The 14,438-nt window shown below is 32.6% G+C and overlaps 1 protein-coding gene across 1 annotated transcript in view; it reads right to left on the bottom strand.

The window, feature by feature from the left end:
* Positions 1-14,438, bottom strand: part of LOC108909108 (alkaline phosphatase-like) — a 316,537-nt gene that overhangs the window by 271,257 nt on the left and 30,842 nt on the right. Inside the window, exon 2 of the mRNA XM_018713342.2 lies at positions 2,358-2,701. Within this exon, the coding sequence (XP_018568858.1) occupies positions 2,358-2,454 (97 nt within the window). The 5' untranslated portion in view covers positions 2,455-2,701. The remainder of the gene's footprint in view (positions 1-2,357; positions 2,702-14,438) is intronic.

The following is a 14,438-nucleotide window of genomic DNA, read 5'->3' as shown; positions in this document are numbered from 1 at the left end:
GCTACAGAGGAGCTCTTCCACAGGTACCAGAGACCCCCATTATTAGTGCAACCTAAAATAATTCAAAGTTCACTATACTCCTAACAACATGTAAAAGGTAAAGAGATATTATCTTACTCATTAAATTTTCTTTATCTGAAGCCCCACTCAAAAATTCTTCAATATGTGCTCTTTCCAATGCTGCAGCTTTTCGTGCTTTGTATCTTTTCGATTCACTCTTCAAATATGCAGTAAGTTTGTTATATTTTCTTATATCTATATTTTTGTAGACTTTTATAGTAGCCTTCAATATCGAATACTTCGACCACATAGATGAATTTGCATATTTTTTCTTCGAATTTAAAAAATATGTTGGCCTGCTTTTTTCTTTTTTTTTCTTTCTTTTCGTTTTTTCCCTCCATTCGTTAAATCCGGCGAACGCTTTTTCGTAATGTTCCCTGAATTTCGCTGGCAAAATAAATGGAAAATTACTTCTTGAGCTACTTTAAACACAGTCACAGGAACACGTTCACTATCTTGCATTTTTACCAAATTCATATAGAACTATTTATTAAATAATTGATAATAATCAATCATAGCAGTACTAAGTACGACATAACAAGTCGTGCGAATATTTTTTTATTAAATTCCAATAATTCCAATAAGTTTACAAAAATATGATATAATTGTGATGTGATTATGGATAAAACGTTGTATTGCATTCGTGTTTTAATTGCCTTTTATACACAATATTAAATGCCCGAACTACGTACTCCCGTTTAAACATTCTTGCAAACAAACATACAACAAATAACTATTTTTTTTTCTAGATCACCACTGACATTTATAGTATGATAGTTAGTAACAAATTTCAAATAAAAATCAGATACTGGCTACAAATGGATACTGATAGAAATACAGGCATTGAAACCGTAGTTCCAATCTGTTACAGCAAAAAATGCGACTATTTCAGTATTTGTAAATAAAGCAAAAAAGGAATAAAAATATTGGAAACATTAGCAGAATTATTGGGAGCTTAAACTCTCGACAGCAAAGCCACATTTACACTGAGTAAGCGTTGGAAGTTTATTGTCCACAGCTTTACAACAGTTTTCATTCCGCGTAGCTATTTCATGAATAAACACACGTCCTGACTAATTTGAGGGAAACCGCGACGTCTACCGGGCAGCTTCGACAAGAAGCCCCGACAAAAAAGGGTTGAAAGGGCCCGCTAATAATTATTAGTCACCGGTCCCCGATTAATTCAATTTCTTCACCCATTAATTGAAAATGGAAGCAAGGGTCGCGCGGTCCGCAACCTCACGTCGTCACGTCTTTACAAAGGTCAGTTTTAAGAGAATGTTGATAGCTCTCGGGGGCCGTTATCGTCTTGCAGGACCGTTAATAGTTCCGGACCGACGTGATGTTTCGGGATTCGGAACGGCCTGTCGAATTTTTACTGAGGTTTGCGGGAGGGAAGTGTGCGGCCTCATAAAAGCTTAATAGTGTCCTGTTTCGTGCCCTCCCGATGGAACTTTGGACGTGAGGAACCGGTGGAGAAACATAAAAAGTAGTGCGTGTGTCCGTACTGTCAAGGATGCTCTAAAGAACAAAACAACTATTACTCCGGTGAGAGCGATGCACTAACCAAGTTTGGACAAGATGTAGCTAATACAGTGCAAAACATCGCCTTAGTCTTAAAAATGTCGTCACCGCCGTTCTTGGCGGTAAAAATTCAAAATATGATACAAAGACTGAGAGGTATGATATTGCACATGCCTGCGACATGTTATGACGTCACGTGGAGAGTAGTTAGCGATTTGTGGATATTGTTTGTGCAGGTCTGATGGGCAGTGCTGTTATTAATACAGACCGATAAAATTTAATATTAGAAACTTTCCGAAGGTTTCTGACTCGCTGAATCCGAATCCGACATCAGAATTTCTGCTTCACCTCAGATTTTCAAGATATCCTAATCTAAATGTGCGAAATACAAGTTTTTCACTGTTTGATATTATGTTACAAGATCCAAAATTTAATAATACCATGTTATTGTGTACCATTCAATATCCATTAATTTTTTAATTTACTTATAAAAAACTTTATATAACAACTTCAGCTACATTTTTTTTCAATAACCTTATGTTTTGCTTATTTCGTTTAATTTGAGTTGGTGCACTTTCTACCATTGTCACGCGTTCTACACAGCGGCTTAAAAATAAAACGTAACGTGGCGAGGGAACATTTTACAAGACGCGCAACAGTGGAAGAGAAAAGTATTCGTCGAGCACCTGAACGATCTGCGGCGCACTACGGGCGGAGCCATTTCACCCGCCACGTTACGTTAGACGTTAGACAATCAGTAACAGAAACCTCACCTTGTAGTTTATCTTCCTTGAGGGCAGGTGCCGTCTTGGCGCACTCTATGAACACGGACCAGCAGAAGACGCACTGTAGCCAGAAGCAGGCGAGCATTGTTCCTGAACCAATTACCAGTCCGCCTGAGGTGCAATCACATTTTTATCTCCGCTAGCGGACGCGATCTGATCACATCACCCCGGACGGGCTCATTGTAGCACATTAGAGGACTGGACCTCGTGCCTCCGGTCTAAACAATAATGCGAGATCTTAATTGGTCGATAAGAGGCCAGAGGGTCTCCTAATAGTCCTGTAAATTCATTTCCGTACGGGGGGCGAGGCGTCGGATCGATCACGGAGCAGGCTGCAAATTGAATTGTTGCATTAGGATTGTGCTTGTTGTTTGGGAGTTGGTTGGAAAGTTGAGAAAATTAACGGAATAAATCGGCGAGTGACTCAAGGCCACCGTCAAAGATTCTGAGACGAGGGAAGCCAAAAATAACAGGAATCGTTTAGTAACATCAATAAGAAAGCTCTTGTAGAAATTGTTTGTGTCCTATTTTTGTCCCTCTGCTCTCTAACACACTTATTGAGCACAAACTTGAAGCATTTTTTAAAACAGGAGGACGATGTCAAAAAATAAGACACTGTAAGAGCCCTTATCCATAATATTAAAAACATTTGATAATTAATTATTTTTCCTCGCAACAGATATTTTTAGCAGGCATTCCCAATGAGCACATAGTTTTAAGAATGTTTTTAAAACTGTAATAAACGTTTGTAAGACTTATTCTTTCGAAATATTAAAACTAAAACGTTAACGACAATTGTGCAATTATCAAAAGTTTTCTAAACGTACTTTAATGAAATTTTTATAAGTATCCTAATTTTGAGTTGAATTGAAGTTGTAGTAAAGTTAAAGTATCCAGTTGTATAGGTGAGTTGGCTTATAGTCCTTTATTAGAGTTTTGTTAAAGTTTACAACACAATCTTCATAGATGTTATTCAACAATTTGAGTTGTTCTGAATTGTATGTAACGTTAACGGCGATTGTACAACTATCAAAAGTATTGAGTTTAATGAAGTTTTATAAGGATCTTACTTTTGAGTTGCATTAAAGTTGAAAATTTTGAGTTGTATTAAAGTTGTAGTAAAGTTAAAGTAACAGTTGTCTAGGTAAGTTGGATTTATAGTCCTTTATTAGAGTTTCATTAAAGTTTACAACAAGGTCTTTATCAATGTTATTTAACAGTTTGAGTTTTACTGAATTGTATGTAACGTTAACGGTGGTTGTACAACAATCAAAAGTTTTATAAATGTGGTTTAATGAAGTTTTTATGAGGATCTTAATTTTGAGTTGTATTAAAGATGGCAATTTTGAGTTGTATTAAAGTTGTAGTATAGTTAAAGTGTAAAGTAGGTGAGTCATCTTATGGCCCTTTATTAGAATTTTATTAAAGTTTACAACCCGCTCTTTAAGGATATTATTTAAGTTTGAGTTAATGTTATACTGAATTGTATGTGACGTTAATGGCGATTGTACAACTATTAAAAGTTTCCTAAACGTCGTTTAATGCAATTTTGAGTTGCATTAAAGTAAAAAAAATTGAGTCGTATTAAAGTTGTAGTAAGTAAGTATAAAATTGTATATATGAGTTGTCTTATGATTTTTTATTAGAGTTTTATTAAAGTTTACAACACGGTCTTTATGGATATTGTTAAACAGTTTGAGTTAAAGTTGTATCTAATTATATGTGACGTTACACAAAACATTTATTAAGTAACTACATATTATTAAGACTGAAACTTTATAAATATTATAATAAATACCTTAATGTAAGTTTTATTTGGAGTTCTATTGTAGTTTCATTGAAGAAAAGGTTATTTTGGATGCCTTTACCAAAGCTCATTATCATAAATGAAACAACTGCGTGTTGTCTTTTCAAAAGCTTTACTACATGGTGGAAAGCTTCTCTTTAGTTACTGATACAGATCAGTTAATACGTGATTTATATGTTTGTTTTTTACTTTCATAAATAGGTTGCTTTTACCTCTTTATATTTGGTTATACAAAGGATGTTAAAATATTACTACCTATTTAAGGTTAGTTGCTTAGTGGTGTTAAAAATAATTTTTGAAACAATACTACTACATTTCCTAGCAGTCCTAAAGATTCCACATTTTCTTGGTTATATAAAAGTTATACTAAAAGTTACTTTTACGTTTAATCAACCATTCTGTGTTACTTGAGTTATTTTAGAGATAAACATAGTACTACAATATTTTCTCTAATGTCAATAAATAATGCTACTAGTAAGAAACAGAAGTCAAATTCGAAGTTACTAGATTTGATGTTACCACAGTTTTATTCCCTTTCATAATTATTATGTAAACACATTTTGAGGGTCTTGAGTGAAAGCCCTGACAACCAAGGAGTTCATTAGCCCTAAGAGGCTATAAATTCCTTACTAAACATGAGGTAATCGAACCCAGTCTAGATGGAGCGCGTTATGTATATTTTGACCGTATTACATCTGATAGCTTCGAAATTAATTACAGGGTCTGTTTGATTTTAATTCGTTACACTGGTCTCCTATAATACTGCATAGTAAACTTATATCCACGCCAGAAGGCCAGAAGGTAGTTATGACAAAGGGAATAATTAATGAGCAGATTAATTACAGTTCGTATTGGTCAGACATAATGTACAGCGGTGTATATTCACGAAGCGAGCCTCGAGGGGTTAGTATCGCTGTTTGCCCTTAGATGACGTTATTTCTACGTTGTCGACACTGTTAATCTTGACTTGGTATCAATATGTGAACGTTCGAGTCCAAATTAGTGATAGGCAAAACGGTTGTACACTTATGACGTTATAAATAACATCACAGAAATATTACTATATCAGAAAGTTTAAATCTTGTTAGGGAGTAATTTTACTGGGAGCAATCTTTTATGTATACATAAAATGAATAATAATTAAAACTTATGTATATTAAAACATGTCAAGCTGTTGTTAACTTTTCAAATTTGAATAATTATTGTACTTTTAATATGCATGTATTGTTCTGATATGATATGATATGTTATGAATAGAATTGAATGAGGGAATGTATGTATTGAATGTATGAATGTTGGGCGCCAAAATTTTTTTATTTGATTTATATTAAAATTTGGATTATGAGTGGATTAAATTTTGAATTTTGAGTCAGTTAATATTTTATTTCTGTGGAGACGTGAGAACTTATCTCAGTAGTGAGTTCTAGCAGGAAGTTATTTGAATCCTGTAATACATCACACAAAGAAACAGGATCAACTTTCCAATTTATTGTCTGGCCCAATATAACAAAGCACTATCAAAGCAATAATGAATGTTTAAAGAATATTTCCAATTAATTTTATAAATTACCAATAAACACAGAGAAGAAAGTTATGAACAAAACAATTTTTAAGTTCTAGGTAAAGTGCCCTCTAGCGGCGCATAATGAAACTTTTCTTTGACTGGTCTTCATCTACTTAGTGGGTGTGCCAAATGACAGACTAATTGAACTTGAATTAAGTAAGTTATTGAAATAGAAACATTTTAAAAATTGAACTTTGACAAGCTGTAACTTGCAAACAATAATTGACAATTCGAAAAAAATTTTCATTATATACTGCTACTATTTTAATCCTAGAATCATCTCCCAGGGTTTCCTGACGGATTTTCAGAACACTCTGTATATTATTAACAGTGACATTACTATATACATAGTAATACATTTAAATGTGGTAAAGTGCCACTTTAGTAAATGATTTTGAATTTAGCAAAATAGCATATTATCAGTCAAAATGCGAAAAAAGTATATTCTTTTTTAATTTATATTCAAAAGTGTTTTCACTGATAAATTGTAATAGTGCAATGGTAAACTATTAATAATGAAAGCAACCATACATGGATTGATCTTCTCGTTTGCCTCGTTCCTAGTGTACGTATACAGGACAGCCCAGGCTCGCGAACGCAATATATAAGACACCTCCAGCTGCATTAATAGACCCACTTACTCATGAACGCGATGAATTAAAACCGGTGGCGCGCTCGCAAGGACGTCGTTTATCACGGGGTAGACGGGGCTGTCCCCAGGTGTACGGAATTCTTGGGGAGCTCTACAATACATGTACATTAAGCAGGATGCACCTCGCCGCGATACTTTTTGTAGGTTAATGGGTGTAGAGGGGTTGGCGGGGGCCGAGCTTCCGCCGCTGAAAGGAACAAAACGTAAGGGGGAAGGGAGAGAGAGGGCCGTTTGTGTCAGGGAATGGGAATTGTCTTTGTTGGGCGCCACCTTTATTCCATTCTGTCTCAACAATGCGAGGAACAAGTTTTAAATAAAGTCGAAACAAGCCGGAGACGTAAGCAACCTTTTAATATTTATGCGTAATTTAATTAAGTCTATAACAATGCTGTTTGCTTTGAGATATTGCCCTGGACTACTTATCTTTAGGGGAAAGATGTAAGTAATAAGTAAGTAATTGGAGCAGAGTACACTTTTACCTAATAAAAGTTTGTTTTACAAATTTTGTCTGGTAGCGATTCATAATTTTTCAGCAGGGGGCGTTCACTTTATTATACAGTCTATACCTAACTCGGTTACCCATTTTTGGACACCCTGTAAAGTATATATATTTTTAAATGGGATGTTATTTTCTTTATACTGACGCACATTTATTTTTTTAGTCATATTTTTTTAAATGGGATTGTATAAATATTTTTGCACGTTTTGATTGATTTTTTTATTCTCTTTCCAACCATATGAAATCTGTATGCTTTTACATAATGAAATTTTTGAGAAAATATGGGAAAACTTTCAGCCTTTGACTTTAGTTTACGGTGCTCGGTTTCTAAATCATATCAAATAGAAGACTTTGTTTGCAGTTAGTTACGTACTGTCCTTTCAACTTATAACAAAATAAATGATTTTACTGAATTAGTTAATATACTGCAGGTTTATTATGAATGTAGGAAAAACATTTTAATGAGTTTACATTTATATCGACAACGTTATTTATCCTAATAGAATTTTTCCCAACAAAAGAAAGTTTAGTAAACTAGAAGCTAATCTAAGACAGTTAAGATATAGGAAAAATATGTATGTAACAACAACTTAGTAATACTAATAAACAAAAAATTGTACAATACAATATCAAATGCAAACAAAAAATGTTAAATGAATAGTGAAATTTAAAAGTACTGTTCACAAACTGTTGTCCATTTCTCTCGACACATAATAGACCAGGGCGGATCTGTTTTGAGGTGGATGTCAGAGGGGGCAAGCAATTTTTTTCTGGATTACCTTCAGTACAACTCACATAATAAAAGTGTAGACGCCTAGACCTGGGCGAAGCCCGGAACATTTTCAAAATTGCAAAAATGTTTAAAAAATACCTATCTTATCTGAGTTTTTTACTTATATCTTGGAAGCTATGTATTTTGAAAGAATATTGAAGAGGAAAAAAGTTTTAGAATTGAATTTTGTAAGTTAAAAATGTTTAAATTTATTACCGATGTTGCAAAATAGCAATAATTGATGAAAAAAAAAAGGCAAAATAATCAAGTTTTTTGGATAATTTTTTAAAAATATTTTAATTGATCCGAGGGCATTCTAATTTTAGTAAAAAAAACTTTAGAGTATACTAAAACAACACACCAAATCTCATTAAAATCGGTTCTATAGTTTTCGCAAAATAATTTTTTGAAAAAAATTTTCGAATTTTTAAAATGTTGCATGGCCTTAAATAAAGCATCTAGAGAATTTTTTCACATAGAAAAGACCGCTCACCCTTACAAACGGTTTTTGAAAAATTGAAATCGGTTGATTAGGACGGCCACAGTCAATTTTTAAAGTTAACCCAATTTCTTTTATTTTTAAACAATTAGATTACATTTACTTATCAACTTGCAAATTTATTTTTTTTTTCAAAAATTATAATTTTAAAGTAGATACTTATTTTTTCTTAATTTTATCTGTATTTAACAAAAAAAAATTAATTTCCAAATAATTTTGTTTTTAATTTGTTAAACAAAAATTATTTAAATAATTGTAATAATTATAACTAAATACATATTCATATTCAGAGTGTTGAAATATATACGTAAACAAATTTTTTCATTGAAAAAAATGCAATAGCATAGGGCAAAATATACAATATATTTAATGCATAAATAATAAACTTTGTTTATAACAAAATATGTGCAAATTAGACAGTTGGTATTACGATATTCGAATTCCTTAGCTCTCGAGACATCGGAGTAAAAAAAAATATCGAAATTGGTCCATTAGAAGTCGAGATAATGCATTTTTTTGTACCTTCCCATTTTGAACCTCCGAATTCAGTCTCGGAGCGAAAGCCCCCTCCCCCACTTTTCGTATTTTGAGTCACTTATCGCGCGTACAAGCGACATTTTTTCCGCTGATGTATGTTGCCGATAACTTATGAATATGAAAATTTTTTCCAGCTTAGAACTCGGAAAAACGAAGCTACTGGATCAAAGATTATTGCTAAATTATTTATAAATTAACGGTAAATGCGGATAAACTTTGACCGCTTATATCTCGAGAACTAATAAACGGAATTTAACTTTTTTCTTTAGGGAAGCGTCTTTCCGAGTGCTGTAAAATTATAATTTTTGAAAAAAACTAACTTGCAAATTGATAAATGTAATATACATAGTTGTTTAAAAATTAAAAAAAGAGTTGACTTTAAAAATTTACTGTGGTCGTCATAATAAACCGATTTCAAGTATCTAGATGCTTTATTTGAGGCCGTGCAACATTTTGAAAATTCGAAAATTTTTTTTCAAAATATTTGGTGGTGTTAGATAAATTTCATTTTTTACGAAACTCCAGAGGAAGAAATCCAATAGATTCATATCTAGGGATCATGGCGGCCAATGTATGGGTCCTCTTGTACCAACCTAGCGGTCTCCAAATATAGCATTCAAATAATTTATGTTTATTTGGGCATTATGTGGAGGTGCAACGTCTTGTTGGAAAATAACATGGACATACTCATTAACTGTTAATTCTTCCAAATACTCTTGTAACTGATCTCTCACAAATTGTTATACCGTTAATCAGATAAAGAACCATCAAAGGAGTATGACCCTAATAGATTTTGAAAATTTCTTTCTCTTATAATTCTAGGATTATCATGGCTTAAGTGGTATGATGTACATGCCGTTGTTAGAAAAATATGCAGTGCATCCCGAATGTAATGTATAAATTCAATAAAACTTAAGGTATTTATTTTTCACAACATTACCGAGACACGTCGAGAGATTTTAATTAAATGCCATGTTTTGATATGGTTTTCGGGTCTTTTCTAACATTATTGAATTGTGACATCAGTGACAATTATTTAAATGGCAAAGTATAAAACGCTAAAAAAATTATTGGGTTACATAAGAAATTTATTGAGAACGATAAAAAATAACTTTAAATTCAAACAATTAACAACCTTTAAATTAAATATTTTAAATTTGCTCAATTATCTGCTTGAAAATATCCAAGGCAATCGATAAACTCTATTTGCACGTTTTCAACCATTTCAAAAGGGTTATAGCACGCACTTCAGTTCGGATCTTCTCTTTTAACGTTTCCAAATTTTCTGGTCTATAAGCATACACTTTTGATTTTAAGTAATTTCACAAAAAAATAATCTAATGGGGTTAGGTTTGGCGACCGTGCAGACCATTCGAAGAATCCTCTTCTTCCTATTCATCGATTGGGAAACGTTTCATTTAAAAATGTACGGAGTACCATCTTGTTGCAAAACAAAATCTTCGTCAGGGGAGTCTATTTCCAATGGATTGGAAAATAAAATCACCAATGCGGGATCAATTCAAATTGGAGAAATTCAAGATATCTCTGCCCAGTTAACTACTGCTCAAAAAATATGGGTCTATTATATTACTCTTTCTCTTACTATTCCACACCACACATTTAATTTTTCAGGATGCTGACTATGAGCCACCATCATCCAGTGCGGGTTCTCTGTTGCCCAGTACCGACAATTTTGTCTATTAACAATACCATTTAGAGAAAATGTAACTTCATCGGAAAAAATAATGTTCTTTACTAAATTAATATCTCGATTACACAAATGAATGTGTTCACAAAATTCGTTTCGTCGAAATCGTGTTCAGATAACTCTTGTACTGGATGAAATAAATTTGTATGGATATTTGTGCTTTTGAAATATTCGATGAACAGCAGATTTCGACAAATGTAAATTACCAGCAATGTGTGACAACGAAATAACCATATAGCGAAATCTTGATTCGTGTAAGAGATACAAGAATTCATATAAGCTTTTTACATTTGTGTTTTTATACACGAAAAATGTACATACATATCTGATACGTTGTGTAGAAGTACGCGTGTATATTTTCTTCTCACGATGTGTTGTTACTTTTCGTTGTCAAATATCGGGGTGTTCCAAAAAAAAGACAAAAGTTTGGCTCCAAAACGCAAAATTCAATTATTTTTTTATATTTTTTCCTTGAGATTGTTAATTTCCTAAAACGTTATCTTTTACCATTCTTCCCTAGACAGAAATTCAAAATGATAAGGGGGTGAATATTATGCGAACGCCCCTGTACAATAATTAAATCTGTTCTGTCTATACTGGGATGGAAATAAACGTAAAAAGAACAGTATTCCCGCCTTGTTAGTGTACATAATAGAATTATGAGTTATTGCAGGCCTTGGCGATGATTAGGGAGAACAAACAATACACCCCCTTCGGTTGTGTACTGCATAAAAGCCCATAAAGATAATTATTTCTTATCCGCCTCCCTTTTATGCCTCATCCTTTCGCATCCCACTGATGATCGGCAAGAAATATTATTGGACGAAGTGGATCTATAAATTACTTTTACACAAAAAAGCTAACATAACAACTGCGATAAAAAGTTGATACAATATTTTCGTAGCAGGGGCCTCTAGGGAGGAATTTTTTTTTAAGGGAGACTTTACTGTATAGGTACAATGATACTCTGGTGGGTAATTGAATATTTATTAAATCTCCAGGTAGAACTCCGAGATTTGATTATTATTAGTTGTTTTCACTGAAAATAGACGAGCATTGATTGGCCTTGTCCCAGTTCCACAGTGTTGAATATTTGAAGGGGAAGTATTTGTACACAAACTATTTTTTGCTTTTGGCGGTTTCTGAATAAAATTATACTACTATAGACTCTTGGGATCAAAGTTAGACCATATAACTAAATCTGCCGCATAGTAAGGACTACAAAATTTCTTGGAAAATTTTATACCTGTCATTTTAAGTCAATTACATACTGTAATTTCAACATTTGCCCATGGAAACTTATCATATGGTTCAAAAATCAGTTCCTATCCAGAATTTTGCTTTGCAATGTTTTTATTTATTATGTTAAGATAATAAATAGATACAAATAATTATTTACCAAATATTTGTTCCGAGATTTCTTCTATTAACGCTAAATGTTTTTGAAATTCTGGCTGGAACTCTTCTCTTCGCAACGAAGAGTAGTGAGGATCATAATTATTACCTTTATTTTTCATTTCTATCAGATGTCTGTGTTTCATAAAATATATGTAATAATTTGATGAAATTTTGTTCTGCTGAGCCCTGGTTTTACGTAAAAAAGATGGGATAACTTCCTCCAAAATCTTTTGAATAGCTGCGAAAAGGTTTTCTTGACGCGGACTGATTCCAGTTTTTTTCAGTAAATATGGCAAACACTTTAAATTTTTATGAGACATAAGAATGTCCCCTATTTTGGTGCAAGAATTACATATACTACAAGGTTTTAAATTAGTTTTTTGGTTGTTCATTGCCATGATTTAATTGTAAATTGGAAGCTAGAGAAAATGACTGTCAACGTGACGTATAGCGAAGACGATTTTGACATCACAAGCCTAAGCCTACTTGATTGCAGTTATGATTTTTTAAGAATCATTGATATATTGCCATAGACATCGGTTTTCCACAAAAACTTACGTTCCTTCTATTTTAGTAATACTAAGTGAATTATACTGCAAACATAAATATCTGAATTCAAAAATTAAATGCCTTTTCTATTACTAAAGTGGATGTAATGTGCTGTTTTTTATGTTTAATAAGGATCATTAATAAACTGTCATAGACATCGCATTTCTACAAAAACCTACTTTCCTTCTATTTTAGTAATACTAAGTTAATTATACTGCAAAGATAAATATTTGAATTTAAAAATTAAATGCCTTTTTTATTACTAAAGTGCAAGGAATGTGTTTTTTTTATGTTTTAATAAGAATCATTGATAAACTTCCATAGACATCACTTTTCTACAAAAACTTACTTTCCTTCTATTTTAGTAATACTAAGTGAATTGTGTTGCAAAGATAAATATTTAAATATAAAAATTAAATGCCTTTTTTATTACCAAAGTGAAAGGAATGTGTTTTTTACGTTTTAATAAGAATCTTTGATAAACTGCTATATACATCGTCTTGAATTTTGCAATTGGTTCCTAAATCGAAGTGCAGCAGAATTTTATTAACAAAGTGCTCTGGACAGATGAATGCTGTTTTACTCGTGCTGGCATTTTAAACAGGTAAAAAACATAAGTATTGCTTTCTCAGAAACAATAAGTACCTACCTAGGTTACACCAAAGTTTAGATTTACACTAAAGTTTACATTTATTATGTAAACTTTGGTTATCCGCAACTGCATATTGAATAATAAATAAATCGAAATACTAAAACTTCAAAATAAACTTTTTACAGCCATTTAAATATTTCATTTGTTGATAACAATTAAACTGACCACTTTCAGGCTTTGCGACCAAGTTTTTTGGATTCAGGAGGTTAAAATAGTTAAGAATAAGTTGTTTGCAGCCGTGGCACTCTGAACGGAACACTATATGTCTCCTAGACTATAGAGCACGTGCAAATTAGAAGGTTAGTGACCTAGAAACAGGTTAGCCTAGGTCGGAAACACGTACCGAGTTTATAATTTATCTAATGAGTGTTGGTTTTTTATGTCATTATTTCTGTAATGAAATTGAAATGGTTATGAAATGAAATTTAAATTATTTGTACTCTTGGAGTTTTGTAACTTCAATATTCAATTTTATTTAAAGTGAAACTGAACTAATTTCTTTGCAGCCATAATAGTCACATTTGGTCAGATGAAAACCCGCACACTACTCGTCGGTTTAGCTTTCAGAGGAGATTCGGTGTCAATGTATGGGCAGGAATATATGGCGATCGTTTAATTGGGCCGCATTGCTGAAAGCCCGAAGGCTTACAGCAAATTCAAAAATTAACATTATGATGTTAATAAAAACTGATTTTTGGCAAGGCATGCTCAGAACTCCTCGAGGTTCTTGCTGCGCAACAATAACAATTTAACATGTTGATTGAATAATTATAACAAATAATTTATAGCATTTTAAATTATTATGGGCGCCTTGTTCATATCGTAGCCGGCTGACGTCAGCCGGTCAATAACAGCCTGAAAAGGGGATTAAATAATGATTTGAAAATATATTTTTTTCAGCTTAAATATGCATTTAAATTTTTTTTAATCACGCCATCGTATTATACTCATTTTTCTCTATCTGCTCTTAAAATTAATGACATTTTGACTGAATCACCCTGTATGCTGTGCTTTACGTCCGGCAGTTACTACAAGACTCGAAGACTTTTTATGAAGTATGTCAGGGAAAATGTGATAACCAAGTGGTTGGCGTCAACAGAATAAGGAATGTGCCAAAAGAAATAGCAGCTTATGTCAATTTGCCTCACCGATACCATATTCTCATCTAAGCACGTGCAGAGAGAGAATTGGAAAGACAAAATTAACAATAATTGTAGCTCACATTTTTGAGGTTAACCAGTTTTTCATGAAGGGACATAACAAGTGGATATCATAACCTACAAAATTTAGTTTTGGCATTAAAAAAATTGTTTAATCTAATCTAGTGTATGTACATCATAATTTGTTTAGTTTTCAGTTTCGAGATCCTGATAAAGAGGGTTTTATAACTCGAAAGCATGATCGATATAATTAAACTCTGTGCACTTCACCA

This window comes from Anoplophora glabripennis, unplaced genomic scaffold, assembly GCF_000390285.2.
Source record: "Anoplophora glabripennis isolate ALB-LARVAE unplaced genomic scaffold, Agla_2.0 scaffold375, whole genome shotgun sequence".
Taxonomy (NCBI): domain Eukaryota; kingdom Metazoa; phylum Arthropoda; class Insecta; order Coleoptera; family Cerambycidae; genus Anoplophora; species Anoplophora glabripennis.
The sequence above is the reverse complement of the archived record's forward strand: the minus strand, read 5'-3'. Positions and strand labels throughout refer to the sequence as shown.